The 25,200-nt window shown below is 42.3% G+C and overlaps 1 protein-coding gene across 2 annotated transcripts in view; it reads right to left on the minus strand.

Annotated features, from left to right (window-relative positions):
* Positions 1–25,200, minus strand: part of ttf2 (transcription termination factor, RNA polymerase II) — a 98,612-nt gene that overhangs the window by 52,981 nt on the left and 20,431 nt on the right. Inside the window, exons 6-8 of one of the 2 annotated variants that reach the window (XM_063050724.1) lie at positions 19,226–19,352; positions 18,158–18,319; positions 5,387–5,529 (exon numbers count right to left, since the gene is read on the minus strand). In XM_063050724.1, the coding sequence (XP_062906794.1) occupies positions 5,387–5,529; positions 18,158–18,319; positions 19,226–19,352 (432 nt within the window). Of the gene's footprint in view, positions 1–5,386; positions 5,533–18,157; positions 18,320–19,225; positions 19,353–25,200 lie in introns of both variants that reach the window. The other variant, XM_063050723.1, reaches the window with a different exon arrangement.

The raw sequence follows: 25,200 nt of genomic DNA on the forward strand, positions 1-25,200 counted from the left end.
TGTCTCTGAAGGTTTTCGGTTATCCAAGTTATTGTATATCAAGCAGTAGTAAATCAAGGCGACTGGATTTGCTGTGTTGTCTAGACGAAGTTTCACTACTCATTCAAGAGGCTTCTTCAGTTCTGATCCATGGTGGGTAATTTTCCAGCTTTTAAACTCTGTGAGTTGTTTAAAGGCATAACAATCATATGAGGCTCATTAAGAATCGTAGAGGTAATGAGGATCATTAGTCTTATCTTTGCATGAATGTAAGTGTGAACTGTTGTGGAGACACCAGGATAGAGATGTTAGGACTGCATTGTAAGCAGCTGAAGGTGGTGATGTCTCCCACCCGTTCTGTTCAGGGATGGGTTTTCAGTTTGACAACAATGGCTCCTTTAACCCTCTTTCAAACCACTTGCTCTCCCTGTCCAATATGTGCACATTATTCTCATCAAAGGAGTGTCCCTTGTCCTTTAGGTGTCGATATACAACTGTGTCTTGGCCTGAGGTGTTAGCCCTCCTACATTAGGCCATCTGTTTGTGAAGTGGTTGCTTTGTCTCACTGATATACAGATCTGTACAGTTCTCATTGCATTAGATAGGATATACAATATTACTCTGTTTACGTTTGGGTGTAGGATCCTTGGGGTGGACGAGTTTCTGTCTGAGTGCGTTTGTAGGTTTGAAAAACACAGGGATTTGGTGTTTGTTGAAAATCCTTCTGAGTTTCTCTGAGACTCCAGCTACATATGGGATGACTATGTTTTTCTATCTGCTTTGCCCCTTACCTCTGTCTTCTTGGACAGGGAGAACAGGGAGCTTGAAAGAATGGTTAAAGAAACCATCTTTGTCAAACTGGAAAACCCATCCCTGAACAGAGGGGGTGGGGTACGACTATCTATCAGCTGCTTACAATGCAGTCCTAACATCGCTACGCCTGCGTCTCCACAACAGTTCACACCTCCATTTACGCAAAGACTAATGACCCTCTCGTTATCTCTACAACTCTTAATAGTCCTCATGTGATTGTTATACCTTTAAACAACTCACAGAATGTAAAAGCTGGAAAACTACCCACTGTGGATCAGAACTGAAGAAGCCTTTCGGATAAGTGGCAAAACATCTTCCAGACAACAGAGCAAGTCCAGTTGCCTTGATTACAACTGCTTGACAAATAGAGCAGGCTTTTGTAGAAAAATCTTCACTTTTCTTCTTTTCACTCTAAGTATTACAAAACATTATTTCAAACATGAGTACCCAAATACCGTCTGGAAATGTGGAAGGTGGCACAAAGGCATAGTGGTTATCCCAACACTTTACAGTACAGGCGACCTGGGTTCAATTCCCTGCACATTCTCCCCATGACCACACTGGTTTCCTCGGGGTGCTTCTCCTTCGTCCAACAGTCCAAAGATGTTCCCATTAGTAGGTTAATTAGCCATTCTATTCTGCTGTGATTAAATCAGGGGATTGCTGGGTGGTGTGGCCCTTCACTGTATCTCAATAAACAAATAAAAATAAATACACTAAAGTCTGAGCAAATCCTGCACTATGTCCTAAGATCAATGTTAAGTTTGAATTAGCAGTGCAGCGTCACTGCTTGTTATAAAATTTAGAAAATTCATTCCAGCCATTATATGGTTACCCTTAGAAATATGTAGTAGTTCAGAGTCACATAGCATAGAAACAGGCCCTTCAGCCCAACTGGCCCATGCTGACCAAGATGCCTATCTAAGCTAGTCCTATTTGCCAGCATTTAACTTCTTTCAAAACTTTTGATATCCATGTACCCATCCAACTATCTTTTAGAAGTTGTTACTGTATCTGCCTTAGGCACTTTTTCTGGCAGCTCATTCCACCAACACACCATCTATTGTGTAAAAAAACAGTTGCCTTTGAAGTTCTTAAATTTTTTCCCTTTCATCTCAAACCTACGTTTCTAGTTGTTGATTCCTCAATACTGGAAAAACGACTGAGTGCATACATCCTTATCTGTGCCCCTAATAATTTTATACACCTCTCCATCTCCTATACACCAAGGAAAAAAAGTCCTGGCCTGTCCAGCCTCTTCCCTTTACTCAGTCCCTCAAGTCCTGGCAGCATTCTTTTAATCTTTTCTGCATTCCTTCTAATTTAATATTACCATTTTATATCTGGGTGACCAAAACTGAACACAATATTCTTAAGTGTGGGCTTACCAACACCTTGTAGGACTACACCAGGACTTCTCAAATTCCATACTCAATGACTCCCTGACTGATGACACAAAGCTGGGTGGCAGTGTGAAATGTGAGGAGGATTTTATGAGAATGCAGGGTGACTTGGACAGGCTGGGTGAGTGGGCAGATTCATAGCAGATGCAGTTTAATGTGGATAAATGTGAGGTTATCCACTTTGGTGGTAAGAACAGGAAGGCAGATTATTATCTAAATGGAGTCAAGTTAGGAAAAGGGGAAGCACAACGAGATCTAGGTGTTCTTGTACATCAGTCACTGAAAGCAAGCATGCAAGTACAGCAGGCAGTGAAGAAAGCTAATAGCATGCTGGCCTTCATAACAAGGGGAATTGAGTATAGGAGCAAAGAGGTCCTTCTACAGCTGTACAGGACCCTGGTCAGACAACACCTAGAGTACTGTGTGCAGTTTTGGTCTCCAAGTTTGAGGAAGGACATTCTTGCTATTGAGGGAGTGCAGCGTAGGTTCACAAGGTTAACTCCCGGGATGGCAGGACTGTCATATGTTGAGAGATTGGAGCGACTGGGCTTGTATACACTGGAATTTAGAAGGCTGAGAGGGGATCTTATTGAAACATATAAGATTAAGGGATTGGACATGCTGGAGGCAGGAAGCATCTTCCCGCTGATGGGTGAGTCCAGAACCAGAGGGCACAGTTTAAGAATAACGGGTAGGCCATTTAGAACAGAGTTGAGGAAAAACTTCTTCACCCAGAGAGGGGTGGATATATGGAATGCTCTGCCCCAGAAGGCAGTGGAGGCCAAGTCTCTGGATGCTTTCAAGAAAGAGATGGATAGAGCTCTTAAAGATAGCGGAATCAAAGGTTATGGGGATAAGACAGGAACTGGATACTGACTGTGGATGATCAGCTATGATCACAGTGAATGGCGGTGCTGGCTCGAAGGGCCAAATGGCCTACTCCTGCACCTATAGTCTATTGTCTATTGATGAGTTATTTAAATTTTTGGATAAAGAGTTTCTTGCAGCAGTGCAGTGGAGTGGTGGGAAGGAGGATGAAAGGGAAAGACTTCCATTGAAATGAATGTCACAATGAAGTGGGCAATGCAATTTCCCAGCAATACAAAGTTACTATGGTTTAGCGCTGAGGCCTGGAATTTTATTGAAACACTTTAGTGTTATCCTAAATTTCTAGCTTATTCTCATTTCCAAATGTAGACAATTAGAATTTATTTCTGAGTTAAATACAAAACTAATTTTCCAAGTATGCAAAACAAGTCATGGTTTGAGTGACATGAAGGACAGTAACTTAAGTAAAACACAGTAGAACTTATGATAGGAAATAACTGAATTTTTCAATTTCCATCTTTTGAAGTCTCATGTGTAACAAGCCTTCTCAAAACTTGTGGAAATGTTTTGGAACTCTGATCTACAGTATTTAACATTTGATCCTATGAAAGAATGTAGATTTTGTGGAAGTTACCCCACATTATTAGAATGTAAAGAATCCAGTGCTTTTACTAATAATGCATACAAACAATACAGAAATACCGTCAGGTAATACAAATTGCTTGATGTGTTAGCCACCCCTCCACCCCTCTGACTCTCAACACAGGAACCCCTCAGGGCTGTGTACTAAGTCGCCTCCTTTACTTCCTGTATACCCATGACTGTGTCACCAACCACAGCTCTAATCTGCCAGTTAAATTTGCTGATGACATTACATTGATTGGTCTAAACTCAAACAATAATGAGGTGGCCTACAGGAAGAAGTCATCTCTCTGACACAGTGGCGTTACATGTCGCAAAAACAAAGGAGCTGGTTGTGGATTACAGGAGGAATGGAGACAGACTAACCCCTATTGATGTCAATGGATCTGGGGTTGAGAGGGTAAACAGCTTTAAGTTCCTCGGCATCCACATCACCGAGGATCTCATGTGCTGTATACACCGGCTGTGTGGTGAAAAAGGCACAACAGCGCCTCTTTTACCTCAAACAGTTGAGGAAGTTTGGTATGGGCTCCCAAATCCTAAGAACTTCCGACAGGGGCACAATTGAGAGCATCCTGACTGGATGCAACATTGCTTGGTATGGGAACTGTACCTCCCTTAATCACAGGATTCTGCAGAGAGTAGTGCAGACAGCCCAGCATATCTGTAGTTGTGAACTTCCTATGATCCAGGACATTTACAAAGACAGGTGAGAACAAAGGGCCCAAAGAATCACTGGGCACCTGAGTCACCCCAACCACAATTTATTCTAGCTGCTAACATCCGGGAAATGATACCACAGCATACTCCGGGACAACTTCTTCCTCCAGGCCATCAGAATGATTAACTCATGCTGATTTGAGTGTATTTCTAAGTTACATTGACTGTTCTATTTATTATAAATTATTATAAATTACTATCATTGCACATTTAGACAGAGACGTAACTTAAAAGATTTTTACTCCTCATTTATGTGAAGGGTGTAAGAAATAAAGTCAATTCAAATCAATAAGCATTTTTGTTCATTTCCGTAGAATTCTTTAGCTGTAGTGTGCATCTATCTAGCTAATTCTACAACTGTTACAAAAAGTGCATGTCTATCAAGCAGAAGACATAACCATGACATTTGTTCCTTCCCAAAAGCAAACAAAACTTATGCTAACTCTAAGTAGTAGCCTTAAAGCAACAAACACGTTAAGAAATACTGATTCACGATATCTGTACATTGCTTTTGTCATTTCCAAATGAAAAAGGTGCATTGGACTAAATATTTATTTAACAGCGTTGTGGACATAGCTCAGCACATCATGGAAACTAGCCTCCCCAACATGGAATCTGTCTACACTTCTTGCTGCCTCAGGAAAGCAGCTAGCACATTCTAAGACTCCACATACCACAGACATTCTCTCTTCTCAGGATGTAGATTTTTAAAAAAGTTTGAAACACATTACACCACTCTTGGAATAGCTTTTGCTAAGTTCCTAAGTATAAGATGACTCTTGATCTCATCATCAACTCTTGATCTCATAGTTTAATTCATTATGACCTTGCACTTTTTTGTTTACTTGCACTGCATTTTCTCCACAGCTGTTTTTGTACTGTTATTAGCTTTACCTTGTTTAACTTCAATGCACTGCGCAATGACTTGGACAATATGCAAGACAAGTTTTTCACAGTATTCAGTACATGTGACAATAATTAACGAATTCCAAATAATTTACCTTGAGATACTGTGGATCTTCAGCCTCATCAGACACATCTGGGCAAGTCTCCAATGATTTGTGCAGTTGCTCAATGGCATCACTGGTCATTTTTCCTCTATCTTGAGTTTTCTGTCCACCATGTGCACTCTGTTGCTGTGAATCTGCTGAAATGAAGGGATATCACAATGTCTAAAAACCATCTGGTCTTGTTGGGATTAGAAGAATCAAGACTGGACAACTTCAAAACACTTTAGCTTCTATACTTGGAAACAAAATTTGAAACCACATTGAGTATATAAAGGAAATTTAATTTTCAGTGAATACTCAGGAAAGCTCTTTTCTTATTTCTGATAAAATGAGGGATTTACCATCTCAATTTCAGATAACATTTCCTTGAGACAATGCAACAAAATGAGCTGACATCTTTTCACTCAAAGACAACACTTGCAGGGAGTGAAGTCATAGAGTACTACAGCACAGAAACTTTGACCCATCTAGCCCATGTTGGCATGGATGTGGCTAGTCTCTTGTATCTGCACCTGGACCACAGCCTTACATACCCCTCCCATCTTTGTACATATCCAAACTTCTCTTAAATGTTACAATTGAACTTGCATCTACTACTTCTGCTGGCAGCTTGTTCCACAGTTACACCAACCTTTGAGTGAAGAAAATCCCCCTCAGGTTCCTCTTCAACCTTTCACACTAAATGCCAACTTTTACCCCTCAGGTTGGGTGGGATTAGCTTATGCCCTCCAGGATTTTATATGCCTCCCTCAGATCCCCAATATGATTCCATGCTATCAAGCCCATCCCAACTCTTCAATTGTAAGACATAGGAGCAGAATTAGGCCATTTGGCTCTGCCATTCAATCATGGCTGATCCTTTTTCCCCCCTCCTCAGCCCCACTCCCTAGCTTTCCCCCATAACCTTTAAAGCCTTGTCCAATCAAGAACATAACAAGCTATGCTTTAAATACACCCAATGACCTGGCCTCCACAGCTGCCTGTGGTAATAAATTCCACAAATTCACCACCCTTTGATCAAAGAAATTTCTCCGTTTCTCTGTTTTAAATGGATGCCCCTCTATCCTGAGCCCGTGCCCTCTTGTCCGAGACTCCCCCACCATTGGAGACATCCTTTCCACATCTACTCTGTCTAGACCTTTCAACATTTGAAAGGTTTCAATGAGATTGCCCCTCATCCTTCTAAATTCCAGCAAATGCAGACCTAGAGTCATCAAACGTTCCTTTCATTCCCAGAAACATCCTTGTGAACCTCCTCTGACCCCTCTCCAATGCCAGCATATCTTTTCTTAGATTAAGAGCCCAAACCTGTTCACAATACTCAAGGTGAGGCTTCACCAGTGCCTTATAAAGCCTCAGCATCACATCCCTGCTCTTGTATTCTGGATCTCTTGAAATGAATGCAAACATTGCATTTGCTTCCTCACTACCAACTCTACCTGCAAGTTAACCTTTAGGGTGTTCTGCACAAGAACTCCCAAGTCCCTCTGCATCTCAGATTTTTGGATTTTCTCCCCACTTAGAAAATAGTCTGCACATTTATTTCTACTACCAAAGTGCATGGCCACGCATTTTCAAACATTGTACGTCATTTGCCATTCTCTTGCCCATTCTCCTAATCTAAGTCATTCTGCATTTTACCCGTTTCCTCGACACTACCTGTCTCTCCACCAATCTTCGTATCATCTGCAAACTTGGTAACACAGCCATCTGTTCCATGATTTAAATCATTGATACACAGCATAAAAGGAAGCGGTCCCAACACCAACCCCTGTGAAACACCACCAGTCACTGGCAGCCAACCAGAAAAGGATCCTTTTATTCCCACTCACTGCCTCCTACTAATCAGTCAATGCTCTAACCATTCCAGTAACTTTCCTGTAATACCATGGCTCTTAACTTGGTCAGCAGGCTCATGTGTGGCATCTTATCAAAGGCCTTCTGGAAGTCCAAATATACAACATCCACTGCATCTCCTTCATCTATCCTACTTGTAATCCCCTCAAAGAATTCCAACAGATTCGTCAGGCAAGATTTTCCCTTAAGGAGACCATGCTGACTTTGTCCTATCTTGTCCTGTGTCACCAAGTACTTCACAACTTCATCCTTAACAATCGACTCCAACATCTTCCCAACCACAGAAATCAGGCTAACTGGTCTGTAATTTCCTTTCTGCTGCCTTCTACCTTTCTTAAAGAGTGGAGTGACATATGCAATTTTCTAGTGCTCTGGCACCATGCCAGAGTCTAATGATTTTTGAAAGATCATTATTAATGCCTCCACAATCTCTACCAATAGCTCTTTCAGAACACTAGGGTGCAGTTCATCTGGTCTGGGTGTCTTATGCACCTTTAGGTCTTTCAGCTTTTTGAGTACCTTCTCCCTTATAACTGCACTCACTTCTCTTCCCTCAGACCATTCAATACCTGGCACACTGCTAGTGTCTTCCCCAGTGAAGACTGATGCAAAATACTCATTTAGTTCATCTGCTATCTCCTCGTTCCCTGTTATTATTTCTACGGCCTAATTTTCTAGTGGTCCTATATCCACTCTCATCTCTCTTTTTATATACTTGAGAAAGCTTTCACTATCCACTTTGATATTGTTTGCTATCATAATTCATCATTTCCCTCGTAATGATTCTTTTAGCAGTTCTCTATAAGGTTTCAAAAGCTTCTTGGTCCTCTACCTTCCTAATAATTTTTGCTTTGTTGTATATCCTCTCTTTTGCTTTTACATTAGCTTTGACTTCCATTGTCAGCCACGGTTGAACTATTTTGCCATTTGAATATTTCTTTGTTTTTGGAATACATCTATCCTGCATTTTTCTCATTTTTCCCAGAAACTCACACCATTCCTGCTCTGCTGTCATCCCTACCAGCATCTCCTTCCAATCTGCTTTGGCTAACTCCTCTCATACCACTGTAATTTCCTTTACTCCACTGAAATACTACTACTTCAGACAGCACAAGAATAAAAACTGATACTTGTGTAACTTCCTTGTAATTGAACTGAAATACCATTTAAAAATTTATATATCTTTACATCTTACAGTCAATGGAAGGACCAAATGACATTAAATTTTCATGTTTGGGAATGTAGGATCTTGGGTTGGAAAAGAAATTGTGGAATACAACACAAAAAAATTGCACTGAATACCAAATCCATGCTATCTTTACATTATACCCATGTACAATACTGCACTGGAATCTGATAATCAAAAGTAAAAATGGGGAGGGAATGGACAACATAATTTGCATTTTGGAATAAGTTCAATTTCATCTTCAGATTTTATCATAAGACCTTAAGATATAGGAACAGAAGTAGGCCATTCGGCCCATCAAGTCTGCTCCACCATTCAATCATGGACTGATCCAATTCTTCCAGTCATCCCCACTCCCCTGCCTTTTCCCCATACCCTTTGATGCCCTGGCTAATCAAGAACCTATTTATCTCTGCCTTAAATACGCCCAATGACTTGGCCTCCACAGCCGCTCGTGGCAACAAATACCACAGATTTACCACCCTCTGACTAAAGTAATTTCCCTGCATCTCTGTTCTAAATGGATGTCCTTCAATCCTGAAGTCATGGCCTCTTGTCCTGGACTCCCCTACCATGGGAAATAACTTTGCCATCTCTAATCTGTTCAGGCCTTTTAACATTCGGAATGTTTCTAAGCGATCCCCCTTCATTCTCCTGAACTCCACGGAATACAGCTCAAGAGCTGCCAGACGTTCCTCATACAGTAACCCTTTCATTCCTGGAATAATCCTCGTGAATTTTCTCTGAACCCTCTGCAACGCCAGTATATCCTTTCTAAAATAAGGAGCCCAAAACTTATCGAAGGTCATAAAGTAACCAAAGATCCATCAGATAATTACAGTATTTTATCACAACAGCTTCTACTTCAAAAACAAATTGATATTTAAATCAATTGAAGTTAGAGGACTAAAATGTGAGGAGGCAGGTTTGTACATTTGTGGCATGTTTTGGGAATAGTTAAGACCTTGGCAGTAAAAATATTCAGGGAATAATGATTAAGAAGAAATTATAAATATTTTTAAAGAACTTTTTACAAGCAAGGCAATACAGGTTTCCCCCACCATTCTGCTCACACCATGTGACAAAGTTTCCTACAGTAGCCCTGTACTCAACCTCATCTCCCTTGCTGATGCAAATTCCCAAATGGTATATGTCCTCCTGGGTGCCAGGGCCCAAGATATTTCGGATTGAGTCTCAGCATTCTCAAGTAGGAGGGTGAACAGCCAGAAGTCCATAAGACCATAATACATAAGAGAAGAATTAGGCCATTCAGCCCATTGAGTCCACTTCACCATTTGATCATGGCTGATCCCAGATCCCACTCAACCCCATACAACTGTCCTCTCACCATATCCCTTGAGGCCAACTCTTTATGTACATCTAATGCACAGGATAATGGATTCTTAATTAGTCAGGGCATGAAGGGATACGGGGAGAAGGCAGGAGGTTTTGGCAGGTCAGGAAAAATGGATCAGCCATAATGAAATAGTGGAGCAGACTTGATGGGTCAAATGGCCTAACTGTGCTCTTTTGTCTTACGGTCTGAAAGGCTACTTTTATATAAACAGCACAGAGAGTACACCAGGGGTGGAAGAGAAATCTTGAAAGAGTAGCACAACATTAGCATAAACAAGTCCAAAATCAGGAGCATATTATACTTCTCATAACTAGTTGTCTGGGTAAACACATTTCCTTGTCAGCCTAATAGGCACCTAAAGTAGATACAGAAATGTTAATTCTTTTCTTTCCACAGATGCTCCCTTCCCTGAGTATTTCTGGAGTTTTGTTTTTAATACAATAGAACTATTATCTGGCACAATGAAGCTGCAAAAATTTTAATACATGGCTCAGTAGCATGATGATGCACGACAATTTTAAACTAAAATGTTTGGTTCATCTGTAAAAATCAGCTTTGTGATAAACTGATGTCTCTCACTAGATAGTGATTAGTAATAATCCTTGCAAGTAATTGGAAAAACAGACAACTGCAGTCTGGATAATAGATATTCTATTGCGCGTGGAAAAATGTGGCATGAAAACCTAGGAAGCCTTAATGGATGGATTTAATGATCCACGAGTACAGCTGAATAGAGTGAATGCAGAATTAATTTTGAGATTCACTACCCTGCATAATCAGATTAATGTACCATTTAGGAAACACATTAAATGGTAATTCTGCATTTGAATAGATAGCTGATCAATATTACTATATCACTATTACTTTACCACAAGTGGAACGGTTTAAGATTTTTAATTTTTATCTGTTATCACTAATAAAATTTTGATTTTGTGTAAGGTACAAAATAGCATTAATAGAATTCATGCCATTTGAACACTGACTGCACAGTATCAGTGTTCTATTGTCACTGATCATATGCATTTAGTTGCATTTTTGAATGGGCATCTTTTCTTTCCTGCTTGCTACCTAGAAACACAGAAAATCTACAGCACAATACAGGCGCTTCAGTCCACAATGCTGTGATGAACACGTACTTACTTTAGAAATTACCTAGGGTTACCCATAGCCCTCTATTTTTCTAAGCTCCATGTACCTATCCAGGAGTCTCTTAAAAGACCCTATCATATCAGCCTCCTCCACCGTCGCTAGCTGCCCATTCCATGCACTCACCACTCTCAAAAACCTGCTCTGTACCTACTTCCTCTCCTCCGTACATCTCCTCTGTACCTACTTCCAAGCACCTTAAAACTGTGCCTTCTCGTGTTAGCCATTTCAGCCCTGGGAAAAAGCTTCTGACTACCCACACGATCAATGCCTCTCATCATCTTATACACCTCTATCAGGTCACCTCTCATTCTCTGCCGCTCCAAGGAGAAAAGGCTGAGTTCACTCAACCTATTCTCATAAGGCATACTCCCCAATCCAGGCAACATCCTTGTAAATCTCCTCTGCACCCTTTCTATGGTTTCCATGTCCCTCCTGTAGAGAGACGACCAGAATTGAGCACAGTACTCTAAGTGGGGTCTGACCAGGGTCCTATATAGCTCGCAAACACGAGGAATTCTGCAGATGCCGGAAATTCAAGCAATACACATCAAAGTTGCTGGTGAACACAGCAGGCCAGGCAGCATCTCTAGGAAGAGGTACAGTCGACGTTTCAGGCCGAGACCCTTCATCAGGACTAACTGAAAGAAGAGCTAGTAAGAGATTTGAAAGTGGGAGGGGGAGGGGGAGATCAAAAATGATAGGAGAAGACAGGAGGGGGAGGGATGGAGCCAAGAGCTGGACAGGTGATTGGCAAAAGGAATATGAGAGGATCATGGGACAAGAGGTCTGGGGAGAAAAAAAAGGGGGAGGGGGGAAAACCCAGAGGATGGGCAAGGGGCATAGTGAGAGAGACAGAGGGAGAAAAAGGAGAGAGAGAGAAAGAATGTGTGTATATAGATAAATAACGGATGGGGTATGAGGGGGAGGTGGGGCATTAGCGGAAGTTTGAGAAGTCAATGTTCATGCCATCAGGTTGGAGGCTACCCAGACGGAATATAAGGTGTTGTTCCTCCAACCTGAGTGTGGCTTCATCTTTACAGTAGAGGAGGCCATGGATAGATATATCAGAATGGGAATGGGACGTGGAATTAAAATGAGTGGCCACTGGGAGATCCTGCTTTCTCTGGTGGACAGAGCGTAGGTGTTCAGCGAAACGATCTCTCAGTCTACGTCGGGTCTTGCCTATAGAAGGCCACATCAGGAGCACCGGACGCAGTATATCACCCCAGCCGACTCACAGGTGAAGTGTTGCCTCACCTGGAAGGACTGTCTGGGGCCCTGAGTGGTAGTAAGGGAGGAAGTGTAAGGGCATGTGTAGCACTTGTTCCGCTTACAAGGATAAGTGCCAGGAGGGAGATCAGTGGGGAGGGATGGGGGGGACGAATGGACAAATGGACAAGGGAGTCGCATAGGGAGCGATCCCTGCGGAAAGCGGGGCGGGGGGGGAGATGTGCTTAGTGGTGGGATCCCATTAGAGGTGGCGGAAGTTACGGAGAATAATATGTTGGACCCGGAGGCTGGTGGGGTAGTAGGTGAGGACAAGGGGAACCCTATTCCTAGTGAGGTGGCGGGAGGATGGAGTGAGAGCAGATGTGCGTGAAATGGGGGAGATGCGTTTGACAGCAGAATTGATGGTGGAGGAAGGGAAGCCCCTTTCTTTAAAAAAATGGAGGACATCTCTCTTGTCCTGGAATGAAAAGCCTCATCCTGAGAGCAGATGCGGCGGAGACAGAGGAATTACAAGAAGGGGATTCCATTTTTGCAAGAGACAGGGTGAGAAGAGGAATAGTCCAGATAGCTTGCAAGAGACAGGGTGAGAAGTCCTATATAGCCGTAGCATTACCTCTTGGCTCTTACGCTCAATCGAACGGTTGATGCTTTATACTTTATTGTTGCCAAACAATTGATACTAGAATGTACAATCATCACAGTGATATTTGATTCTGCGCTTCCCGCTCCCTGGATTACAAATCAATAGTAAATATTAAACATTTAAATTATAAATCATAAATAGAAAATAGAAAAATGGAAAGTAAGGTAGTGCAAAAAAACCGAGAGGCAGGTCCAGATATTTGGAGAGTACAGCCCAGATCCAGGTCAGGTTGATGAAGGCCAATACACCTTCTTAACCACACAGTCAACCTGCACGCAGCTTTAAGTGTCCTGTGGACTTGGACCCCAAGATCCCTCTGATCCTCCACATTGCCAAGAGTCTTACCATTAATACTATATTCTGCCATCATATTTTACCTACCAATATGAACCACTTCACACTCATCTGGGTTGATCTCCATCTGCCACTTCTCAGCCCAGTCTTGCATCCTATTGATGTCCCGCTGTAACCTCTGACAGCCCTCCACACTACCCACAACACCCACAACCATTGCATCATCAGCAAATTTACTAACCCATCCCTCCACTTCCTCATCCACGTCATGCAGAATATGACCCGTCTACAACCACGAAGCAAGGTCCCCTTGGATCCCATGCCTTCTTACTTTCTCAATAAGCCTTGCATGGGGTACCTTATCAAATGCCTTGATGAAATCCATATCCACTACATCTACTGCTCTACCTTCAATGAGTTTAGTCATATCCTCAAAAAATTCAATCAGGCTCACAAGGCACGACCTGCCTTTGACAAAGTCATGCTGACTATTCCTAATCATATTATGCCTCTCTAAATGTTCATAAATCCTGCCTCTCAGGATCTTCTCCATCAACTTACCAACTACCAAAGAAAGACTCATTAGTCTATAATTTCTTAGGCTATCTCTACTCCCTTTCTTGAATAAGGGAACAATATCTGCAACCCTCCAATCCTCTGGAATCTCTCTCGTCCCCACTGATGATGCAAAGATCATTGCCAGAGGCTCAGCAATCTCCTCTCTTGCCTCCCACAGTAGCCTGGGGTACATCTCTTCCGGTGCCGGAGACTTATCCAACTTGATGCTTTCTAAAAACTCTCGCACATCCTCTTAATATCGATATGCTCAAGCTTTTCAATCCGCTGTAAGTCATCCCTACAATCGCCAAGATCCTTTTCTGTAGTGAATACTGAAACTTTCTTTGCTATCTCCTCCAATTCCATACACACTTTTCCACTGTCACACTTGATTGGTCCTATTCTCTCATTCTTATCCTCTTGCTCTTCACATACTTGTTGAATGCCTTGGGGTTTCCCTTAATCCTGCTCGCCAAGGCCTTCTCATGGCTCCTTCTGTCTCTCCTAATTTCATTATTAAGCTCCTTCCTGCTAGCTTTTTAATCTTCTAGATCTCTATCATTACCTAGATTTTTGAACCTAAGCTTTTCTTTTCTTCTTGACTAGATTTTCAAAAGTCTTTGTACACCACGGTTCCTGTACCCTACCATCCTTTCTATGTCTCATTGGAACATACCTATGCAGAATGTCACGCAAATATCCCCTGAACATTTACCACGTTTCTGCCGTACATTTCCCTGAGAACATCTGCTCCCAAATTATGCTTCTAAGTTCCTGCCTGATAGCTTCAAATTTCCCCTTACTCCAATTAAACATTTTCCTCACTTGTCTGTTCCTATCCCTCTTTATTGCTATGGTAAAGGAGATAGAATTGTGATCACTAACTCCAAAATGCTCTCCCACTGAGAGACCTGACACCTGACCAGGTTCATTTCCGAATACCAGATCAAGTACAGCCTCTCCTCTTGTAGGCTTATCTACATATTGCGTCAGGAAACCTTCCTGAACACACCTAACAAACTCCACCTGATCTAAACCTCTTGCTCTAGATTTCCACCCCCCAGCAATTCCAGTTTAAACTCTCCCCAATAGCCTTAGCAAATCTCCCTGCCAGGATTTTGGTCCCCCTTGGATTCAAGTGCAACCCGCCCTTTTTTTTTGTACAGGTCACGCCTGTTCCAAAAGAGGTCCCAATGATCCAGAAATCTGAATCCCTGCCTGCTTCTCCAATCCCTCAGTCATGCATTTACTTTCCACTTCACTCTATTCTTATACTCACTGCTGCGTGGCACAGGCAGCAATCCTGAGATTACTACCTTTGAGGTCCTACTTCTCAGCTTCTTTCCTAACTCCCTATAGTCTTTCAGAACCTCCTCCCTTTTCCTACCTATGTCGTTGGTACCAGTATGTACCACAACCTCTGGCTGTTCACCTTCCCACCTCAGGATATCGTAGATGCAATCAGAAACATCCCGGACCCTGGCACCTGGTCGTTTACTTGGGAGGCAAACTACCATCCGTGTTTCTTTCCTGTGTCCACAGAATCGCCTGTCTGACCCCCTAACTATAGAGCCCCCTATCACTGCTGCCATCCTCTTCCTTTCCCTACCCTTCTGAGCCACAGGGCCAGACTGTGTGCTAGAGGCGCGGCCACTATTGCTTCCCCCAGGTAGGTCCCCCCACAACAGTACTCAAACAGAAGTACTTATTGTTAAGGGGGACAGCCACAGAGGTACTCTCTAGTATCCGACTCTTGCCCTTCCCTCGTCTGACTGTTATCCACTTATTTGTTTCCCGAAGCCCCGGTGTGACTACTTGCCTATAGCTTCTCTCTGTCACCTCCTCACTCTCCCTGACCAGACGAAGGTCATCGAGCTGCATCTCTAACTTGGTCCCTAAGGAGCCGCAACTCGATGCACCTGGCGCAGATGTGGCCGTCTGGGAGGCTGGGAGTCTCCCAGACATCCCACATCTGACATCCCGTACAGAACACCGGCCTCACAGACATACTTCCTGTTCCTATTCTTCACAAGTAACTTATCTCGCCTCGACCCATTATCGTCGGAGCCCCGTTGAGCCAAAGCCCCCCTACTCTGACTCCTTCTACCCGCTCTATAAAGCTGTCTCCTTTTAAACTCTTCTTGTTGGTCTAACTCGCTGACATCTGCGCTTCTGCAGTTGTGCTTCAATCAGCATCAGACTATATAATGACTGCTTGTTAAACTGACAAAATGGCTAAAAGCACTGGATTTTGGCATCACTATTACCATGAAAAGCTTAAAAATTTCAAATCTGTAGGACAGCAATAAAAAGGAATCCCAAACAATGAGCAGCTTGAACAGGACACATGGCAAAGGAAGATCAACTGAATTAAGAATGGGCATCATTGGTAACCTGTTGTATATAATTCAACAGTCAAACCAATTGCACTACAAGGTAATAAAAACAGAATCCTTGAAAAACTCAGCACCTCAGTCAACACTTATGGCGACAGAAAAAAGTAATCTACCAGAAAATGTCAACTGTTTCACTTTTCACAGATGCTACCTAACCTGCCAAGTTTGTCCAACATTCTTTCCTTTTTGGCAGACTACCAGCATCTGACTTTCAAAAGCAAAACACTGCAGTGAATTTTGAAATCATTGGCCGGAAAATTGAAATTTATAAAAGAATTAAAAACCCTGGTTAACGATAAAACTGCAGAATTCGTCCCTGAGTAGCAGTAGTTATTAAATAAATATCCTTGTGTCTTTTTCAAAGCGTTTCACAATACGTCAGCGTTGTGTGCAAACATCTGGTAAAATTAGTTTCTGTGCTGTAGTGTGCTGGAAAGACTCTAACATTGCTCAACACAAAACTGCATTTCTGGGAATGGTTGTGTGGACATGCCTAATGCATTTCTAACAGTGTCTAAGGAGTATTCATCCATATCATTTACCAGTATTGACCACAAATCAGGAAATATAATTGACGATAAGGAGTTGAACAGGCTTGTAGTACAGCACTGAAAGAATCTCGTGGCACAGTAAAAGGATACTTAAGTCGCAAAGCGGCAATACTTTAACATAGCAATGATAATACCCAGAGCAATATTGCTGAAGGGCAGACAGCACAAGTTTGCTTTTAAGTAAAACTACATCTCATTTAATATGACGAACATTTTGAAACATTGTTGAAATTCACCCTCTACAATTAGAGTTCACTTGCAGTTAAGATTGCTTTATATGACCAAAACCTAGCTGAAGGGTTTCGTGTTCTTATAGCCAGAGTTAAGAATTATGAGAGTTATATCCAAAAGACATGACTACCAGAAACTCAAGGAATAAATAACCAGCTGCTGAAGAACGAAAAGAGGAGAAAAATCGGGATTATTGAAGGAATAAGTAAAATTTATATTCAAATACTTTTAATGCTCTTAAAGGAATTAGATGCTTGCATGAAATAAAGCTATTTAAAGGGAAACGAAAGCAACCAATAGTACAGTCGGCCCTCCTTATCTGCGAGTACCGCATACACGAATTCAACCAACTGTGAATCGAGAACACCCAAAAGGGCTCTTCCAGCACTTGTTGTTCGAACATGTACAGACTTTTTTTTCTCGTCATTATTCCCTAAACAATGCCATATAACAACTATTTTACATAGCATTAACATTGTATTATGTATTATAAGTAATCTAGAGATGATTTAAAGTATACGGGAGGATGTGCGTAGGTTATCGTGGATCGGGATCGAAAAAAAACCGGAAGTTCTCTTAGTAAGTAAGCCGGAACAGGTACACCCAATATTATTTAGCGTCAGTTAGTCAAACGTTTGTCCTAGTATATAGTATGTATTTTACCTTTCTATGCATATAAAACACTTAAGAACCATATGTTTCAGTGCCGGGTTCGGGAACGGAAATTCCCGAGTTCAATCCAATCACAGACCACACACGAGCACACTGTCCATCCTTGCCGGGTTGATGTGCAGTATCAAAAACCCAAAGCTCCAACACCCAATAATTAAACCACTGCATCGCTTAGTAATAATTGTAGCTTTCATCGGGGCAGGGATTTTCTCACTTTATCCTTTAAAATTGTTCCGATCGTTGACCGACTGTAGCCTAACACTTTTCCAGTGACCAATGGCATTTCAGCCCTTTCCGATCGCTTTATTATTTCCACTTCATTTTAAATTGCGATCATGATTATTTTCATGAACAGAAACACTGTGGATTCAGAGCTCCACCACCGGGTCCTAATGTCCGCCGCACTGAGACAGGTTAAATAAGGTCCGGGGTTCGACTGGGTCCTAAGGTCCACCGCACTTAGACAGGTTGAATAAGGGCCTTGAGCATCCACGTTTTTTGGTATCCACAAGGGGTCCTAGAACCAATCCCTCGCGGATAAGGAGGGCTGACTGTACCAATAGATTGACTTGATGGACTAAGCAGCCTATAGCAGTCCATTATTTTTTCTCAAAGCAAGGTGCATTATGACATCTTACCTCCATTCACCTGGTTAGAAAATTGACTTGACCCCAGGGAGGAAGCTTCATTGAAACGTGGTGCTATTCTGGATCCTCTTGAATCCTCCTGGAGCACTGGTTTAGTTAAGGTGGTACCGCTTTTATCGAAAGGATTGTCCTGTCTATTCTTCATTTCTTCTCCTACAGGGAAAGAAACTGTTGAGATGCTGTTGCAATATTGATTATATTTTTACCACATTTTAGTTTATAGGCAAGTAAATTTTTGCCAATTTCTGGATCCACTCAAGAGATGTGAAAACAGAGCAAGAGAATGGTGCCAAGGTAACAGCTCAGCCTAGATCTTGCTGAATGGCAGAGCAGGATAAAAGGGAAAATGGTCTATACTTGCTATTATTTCTTATGTTCATCTGCATTGACAAATTACCATGGTCTGCAATTGCTGGGTGAGATTGTGTACAATTTTACACTGTATGTATCAACCAGACTTTGAGCATACTCAGAGCAAATTTCCAAATCCACACAAACAATGCAAATCCAGACTGGTTGGAAAATTGCCAGTGGGATGCATACAAATTTCCATTGTGCTAAAAGCTGCTTAATCTCTGATACCACTGAAGAAATGGAACGTGAAAGCTGGATCAGCTACGGATTCCAAATGAAGCAAAGTGTTTCTCCAACTCTTAATACCTTCTCTTGGCAAAAAACAGTTCATTTGTGTAGATTTAAAAGTTCATAAGTTTAAAATCAAAAATAACTATAAATTTATTTTTCTGATATAATTAATCCAAAATTTTTCAGAAAGCTCAGCAAGGAATTATTCAAAAATACAGTAGCAAATGTACCTAAAACTCCACCATTGGTGGCCATGCTTTCTGCTAATGAGCTCTTACGCTCTCGAGTTCTGTCCCCAAGATTGTTGCTCATTGTTCCTATCATTAGGGACAAGCTCATCTCCATCCATGTCTTCTGACATGATTTGGCATTTTTTTCTTTCTATGCTGTGTAGTTCCTTGGAATGTAACTGGAAGTCATCAGTATTGTTACAAGAATATCCAGTCATTAATTCTAATAAACTAAATACAATACCTTTCTCCTGTTCATCTGCAGCAGATAGACACAGTGCACTTAGAGCATCCTCCAGGTCTTTGACCTGATTTATTAACCTTTGACCTTTATCAGGGAGTGCAGCAACATTCACTGTTCTCAGAGTATTCTAAAAATTAAGAAATTTAGACATGAATATAGTAATGTTACCAAATACATTGTTACAATCTGGGAAGAAAACATGTAGGAACAAGAAGTTTTTTTCTTGTTAGTCAATCATACATGAAGCAAATATCATTAATTGATTAACAAAACTGACACAAGAATTTCAAGGGATAAAGGAATTTAGGAAAGATAAATGTGCCCTTTTTGAAATTCAGATTGGAATTACTAACATTTCCACCTCACAAGACAGAATGCAGGAATCTGCTTTGACAGGTTTTACCACCACAAACTCTGCACCTGAGAATACATTGGATTGCACAGCAGGAGAGATTTTTGAAAAAGTGAGCAGGGGCATTTGGGTTATTCTGTGCGCCACAGCTCCAGAGGAGAAATAATTAGGCAAGGGCCAATAAAAAGTAGTTTGGTTTAAGCTGAGCAGCCATTGTGTGTGTGGGCCAGTGTTAGAGCGGGGAGTTCAAGCTTGGCTCATTGACGTGAAGGTGTAGGTAGATTTTTTTTTCCATTGAATTTTTCTTTCTTTATTTCTGATTGCAGTTAGACCAGTGGGATGCTAGGCAGAGAGCCCTCCACTGTCCCTGATGATTACACTTGCAAGAAGTGCATCCAGCTGCAGCTTCTAACAGACTGTGTTAAGAAGCTGGAGCTAGAACTGGATGAACTCCAAATCTTCAGCAACCTGAGGGTTTGATCGTCAGGCAATGCATGGACATTGGTACACCCAAAGTGCATGACACAGGTAACTGGATGACAGTCAGGAGGGGCAGAGGGGATAGGCCACCAGTGCAGAACACCCCTGTGGCCATTCTCCTCAACAACAGGTATACCACTCTGGATGTCGATGGACGGTTGACCTAGCAGAGGAAAGCCACAGTGGTGAGATCTCTGGCACCAAGTCTGGCACTGTGGTTCAGAAGGAAAGGGGAGGGAGAGAGCTGTAAAGGGAATTATGCAGCTATGAGGGAGGAGCTGGCCAAAGTTCAATGGAACAATACCCTAGCAGGGATGACAGTGGAACAGCAATGGCAGGTATTTCTGGGAATAATGCAGAAGGTGCAGGATCAGTTCATTCCAAAGAGGAAGAAAGATCCTAAGGGGAGTAAGGGGAGGCCGTGGCTGACAAGGGAAGTAAAGGACAGTATGAAAATAAAAGAGAAGTATAACATAGCAAAGATGAGTGGGAAGCCAGAGAATTGGGAAACTTTTAAAGAGCAACAGAAGATAACTAAAAAGGCAATACGCAGAGAAAAAATGAGGTACGAAGGTAAACTAGCCAAGAATATAAAGGACGATAGTAAAAGCTTCTGTAGGTATGTGAAAAGGAAAAAAAATAGTTAAGACCAAAATTGGGCCCTTGAAGACACAAACGGGTGAATTTATTATGGGGAACAAGGAAATGGCAGACGAGTTGAACAGGTACTTTGGATCCGTCTTCAATAGGGAAGACACAAACAATCTCCCAGCTATAACAGTGGCCAAAGGACCTAGGGTAATGGATGAAATGAAGGAAATTTATATTAGGCAGGAAATGGTGTTGGATAGACTGTTGGGTCTGAAGGCTGATAAGTCCCCAGGACATGCTGGTCTGCATCCCAGGGTACTTAAGGAGGTGGCTTTAGAAATAGTGGACGCATTGGTAATCATTTTCCAATGTTCTATAGATTCAGGATCAGTTCCTGTGGATTGGAGGGTGGCTAATGTTGTCCCACTTTTCAAGAAAGGAGGGAGAGAGTAAAAACAGGGAATTATAGACTGGTTAGCCTGACATCAGTGTTGGAAAAGATGCTGGAGTCAATAATAAAAGGTAAAATTACAACACATTTGGATAGCAGTAACAGGATAGGTCCGAGTCAGCATGGATTTACGAAGGGGAAATCGTGCTTGACTAACCTTCTGGAATTTTTTGAGGATGTAACTATGAAAATGGACAAGGGAGAGCCAGTGGATGTAGTGTACCTGGACTTTCAGAAGGCCTTTGATAGAGTTCCATATAGGAGACTAGTGGGCAAAATTAGGGCACATGGTATTGGGGGCAGAGCACTGACATGGATTGAAAATTGGCTGGCTAACAGGAAACAAAGAGTAGCGATTAACGGGTCCCTTTCGGAATGGCAGGCAGTGACCAGTGGGGTACCGCAGGGCTCAGTGCTGGGACTGCAGCTGTTTACAATATACATTAATGATTTAGATGAAGGGATTAAAAGTAACATTAGCAAATTTGCAGATTACACAAGGCTGGGTGGCAGTGTGAAATGCGGGGAGGATGTTATGAGAATGCATGGTGACTTGGACAGGCTGGGTGAGTGAGCAGATGCATGGCAGATGCAGTTTAATGTGGATAAATGTGAGGTTATCCACTTTGGTGGTAAGAACAGGAAGGCAGATTATTATCTAAATGGAGTCAAGTTAGGAAAAGGGGAAGTACAACGAGATCTAGGTGTTCTTGTACATCAGTCACTGAAAGCAAGCATGCAGGTACAGCAGGCAGTGAAGAAAGCTAATGGCATGCTGGCCTTCATAACAAGGGGAATTGAGTATAGGAGCAAAGAGGTCCTTCTGCAGCTGTACAGGGTGCTGGTGAGACCACACATGGACTATTGTGTGCAGTTCTGGTCTCCAAATTTGAGGAAGGGCATTCTTGCTATTGAGGAAGTGCAGCGTAGGTTCACAAGGTTAATTCCCGGGATGGCGTGACTGTCATATGTTGAGAGATTGGAGCGACTGGACTTGTATACACTGGAATTTAGAAGGATGAGAGGGGATCTGATTGAAACATAAAAGATTATTAGGGGATTGGACATACTGGAGGCAGGAAGCACGTTCCTGCTGATGGATGAGTCCAGAACCAGAGGCCACAGTTTAAGAATAAGAGGTAGGCCATTTAGAACAGAGTTGAGGAAAAACTTTTTCACCCAGAGAGTGATGGATATATGGAATGCTCTGCCCCAGAAGGCAGTGGAGGCCAAGTCTCTGGACGCTTTCAAGAAAGAGATGGATAGAGCTCTTAAAAGATAGTGGAATCAAAGGTTATGGGGATAAGGCAGGAACTGGATACTGATTGTGGATGATCAGCCATGATCACAGTGAATGGCGGTGCTGACTCGAAGGGCCGAATGGCCTACTCCTGCACCTATTGTCTATTGATAAGGGATTCATTGGTTAGGGGAACAGACAGGAGGTTCTGTGGATGAGAATGTGATTCCCAGATAGTATGTTGCTTCCCAGGCACCAGTTTCTTTTTGTGACTGTATGTTTTTCTGCTATCATAATTAAATGTGCTACATGTGCCTTGTGCAGTGTGTGACTGTTGGGACTGTGTTCTGCACTGTGGCTTCAGAGGAACAACATTTCTTTCTGGCTGTATTCATGTATATGGTTGAATGATAATTAAACTTGAACATTCTTAAGTGAGAGGGTGAGCAGCCAGACGTTGTGGTCCACATTGAAAGCAATCACATGGGTGATGAGATCCTGCAAAGTGAGTACAGGGAGTTAGGTGCTAAGTTAAAGGACAGGGCCTCCAGGGTTGTGATCTGAGAATTGCTACCCATGCCACATGCTAGTGAGGCAGGAAATAAGATGATCATACAGTTTCACACATGGCGAAGGAAATGGAGCACGAGGGAGGGCTTCAGATTTCTGGATCATTGCGCTCTCTTCCAGGGAAGGTGGGACCTGTACAGAAGGGACGGTTTGCACCTGAATATGAGGGGAACTAATATTTTAGTGGAAAGTGTGTTAGTGCTGCATGGGGTAGGGGAAGGGAGTTGCAGGGGAAGAGAACCAGCACACAAGAGAAGATCATAGAGTGGTTTTGGAGTAAGAGATGGTTACACCTACACACAGAGTCAGAAATCCAAAGTTTGAACATGGTAGGACTAATGTTCTGAGTGTATATTTCAATGCAAGGACTACTGTAGGAAAGGCAGATGAGCTGAGGGCATGGATCAGTAGGTGGAATTATGACATTGTAGCCATTAGTAAAACTTAGTTGCAGGAGGAGCAGGACTGGCAGCTCAATGTTGCAGAGTTCCACTGCTTTAGACATGATAGAGTAGGAGAGATTAAAGGGGGAGGGGGGGGCACTACTCATCAGGGAAAATGTCACAGCAGTGTTCAGACAGGACAGACTGGAGAGCTCATCTACGGATGGAACTGAGGAATAAGAAAGGGATGACCACGTTAATGGCATTATATTATTGACCACCCGGCAGTCCATGGGACTTAGAGAAGCAAATTTGTGGAGATATCCTAGACTACTGCAAGAAACACAAGGTTGGGATAATAGGTGATTTAAACTTCCCACATATTGACTGGCTCCCATACTGTAAAAGGGCTAGATAGAACGGAGTGTGTCAAATGTGTTCTGGAAATCAGTACATAGAAGTCCCAGCTGGAGAGAGTGTGATGCTAGATCTCCAATTTGGGAATGAGACAGGGCAGGTGACAAAAGTTTGTGTAGGGGAACACTTTGCATCTAGTGATCATAATGCCATTAGTTTCAAGATAATTATGGAGAAAGATAAGCCTGCTCCTCGGGCTGAGAACTTATATTGGAGAAAGGCCAATTTTGATGGTATCAGAAAGGGTCTGGCAAGTTTGGATTGGGACAAGTTATTTATTGGCAAAGGTGTACTTGTTAAGTGGGAGGCTTTCAAAAGTGAAATTTTGAGAGTACATAGTTTGCATGTTCCTTTCAGAATAAAAGGCAAAGATAACAGGTTTAGGGAACTTTGGTTTTGAGTGATGTTGAGATCCTGTTTAAGAAAAAGGAGGTGCCCAGCAGGAAGGAGGAAATGAGGTACTTGAGTACAAGAAATACAAGAGGACACTTAAGGAAATCAGGAGAGCTAAAAGAAGGTATGAGATTGCTCTAGCAGATAAGATGAAGGAGAATCCTAAGGGCTTCTACAAATATATTAAGAGCAAAAGCTTAGCAAGAAACAATATTGGTCCTCTGGTTGGTAGATTGGTAGTCATTGCATGGAACGAAACAAGATGGGGGAGATTGCAAGTCGGTTTTTTGCAACTGCATTTACTTGGGAGACAGACACAGAGTCTACAGAAGTGAGCCAAAGCAGCAGTGAGGTCTATGACCATATACAGATTTTAGAGGAGGAAGTACTTGCTGTTTTGAGGCAAATTAGGGTGGATAAATCCCTTGGGTCCAATAAGGTGCTCCCTTGGACCCTGTGGGGGGCTAGTGCTGAAATTGCAGTCATGCTAGCAGAGATATTTAAAACATCCTTAGCCACGGGTGATATGCCGGAGGACTGGAGCACAGATAATGTTGTTCCATTGTTAAGAAAGGCTCTACGAAGAAGCCAGGAAATTATAGGTTGGTGAGCCTGACATCAGAAATGGGCAAGTTATTGGTAAGTATTCTAAGGGACCAGTTATACAAGTATTTGGATGAACAGGGACCAATTAAGGATAGTCAACATGACTGTGTATGGTAGATTGTGTCAAACCAAACTTAATAGTTTTTTTGAGAAGGTTTCCAGGAAAGTTAATGAAGACAAGGCAGTGGATGTTGTCTACATGGGCTTCAGAAAGGCATTTGACAAGGTCCTGCATGGGAGGTTGGTAACTAAGGTTCAATAGCATGGCAAATGAGATCGCACATTGTATTGGACATTGGCTTCGTGAGAGAAACCAGAGAGTGGTAATAGGTGGTGGTCTCTTTGACTGGAGGCCTGTGACTAGTGGTGTGCCACAGGGACTGGTGCGGGTCATTGTTGTTCGTCATCTATATCAATGATCTGAATGATAATTGGTTAACTGGATCAGCAAATTTGTGGATGACAAGAAGACCGGGGATGTAGTGGACAGTG

The sequence above is a fragment of the Mobula hypostoma genome, chromosome 6 (genome assembly GCF_963921235.1).
Source record: "Mobula hypostoma chromosome 6, sMobHyp1.1, whole genome shotgun sequence".
Taxonomy (NCBI): Eukaryota; Metazoa; Chordata; class Chondrichthyes; order Myliobatiformes; family Myliobatidae; genus Mobula; species Mobula hypostoma.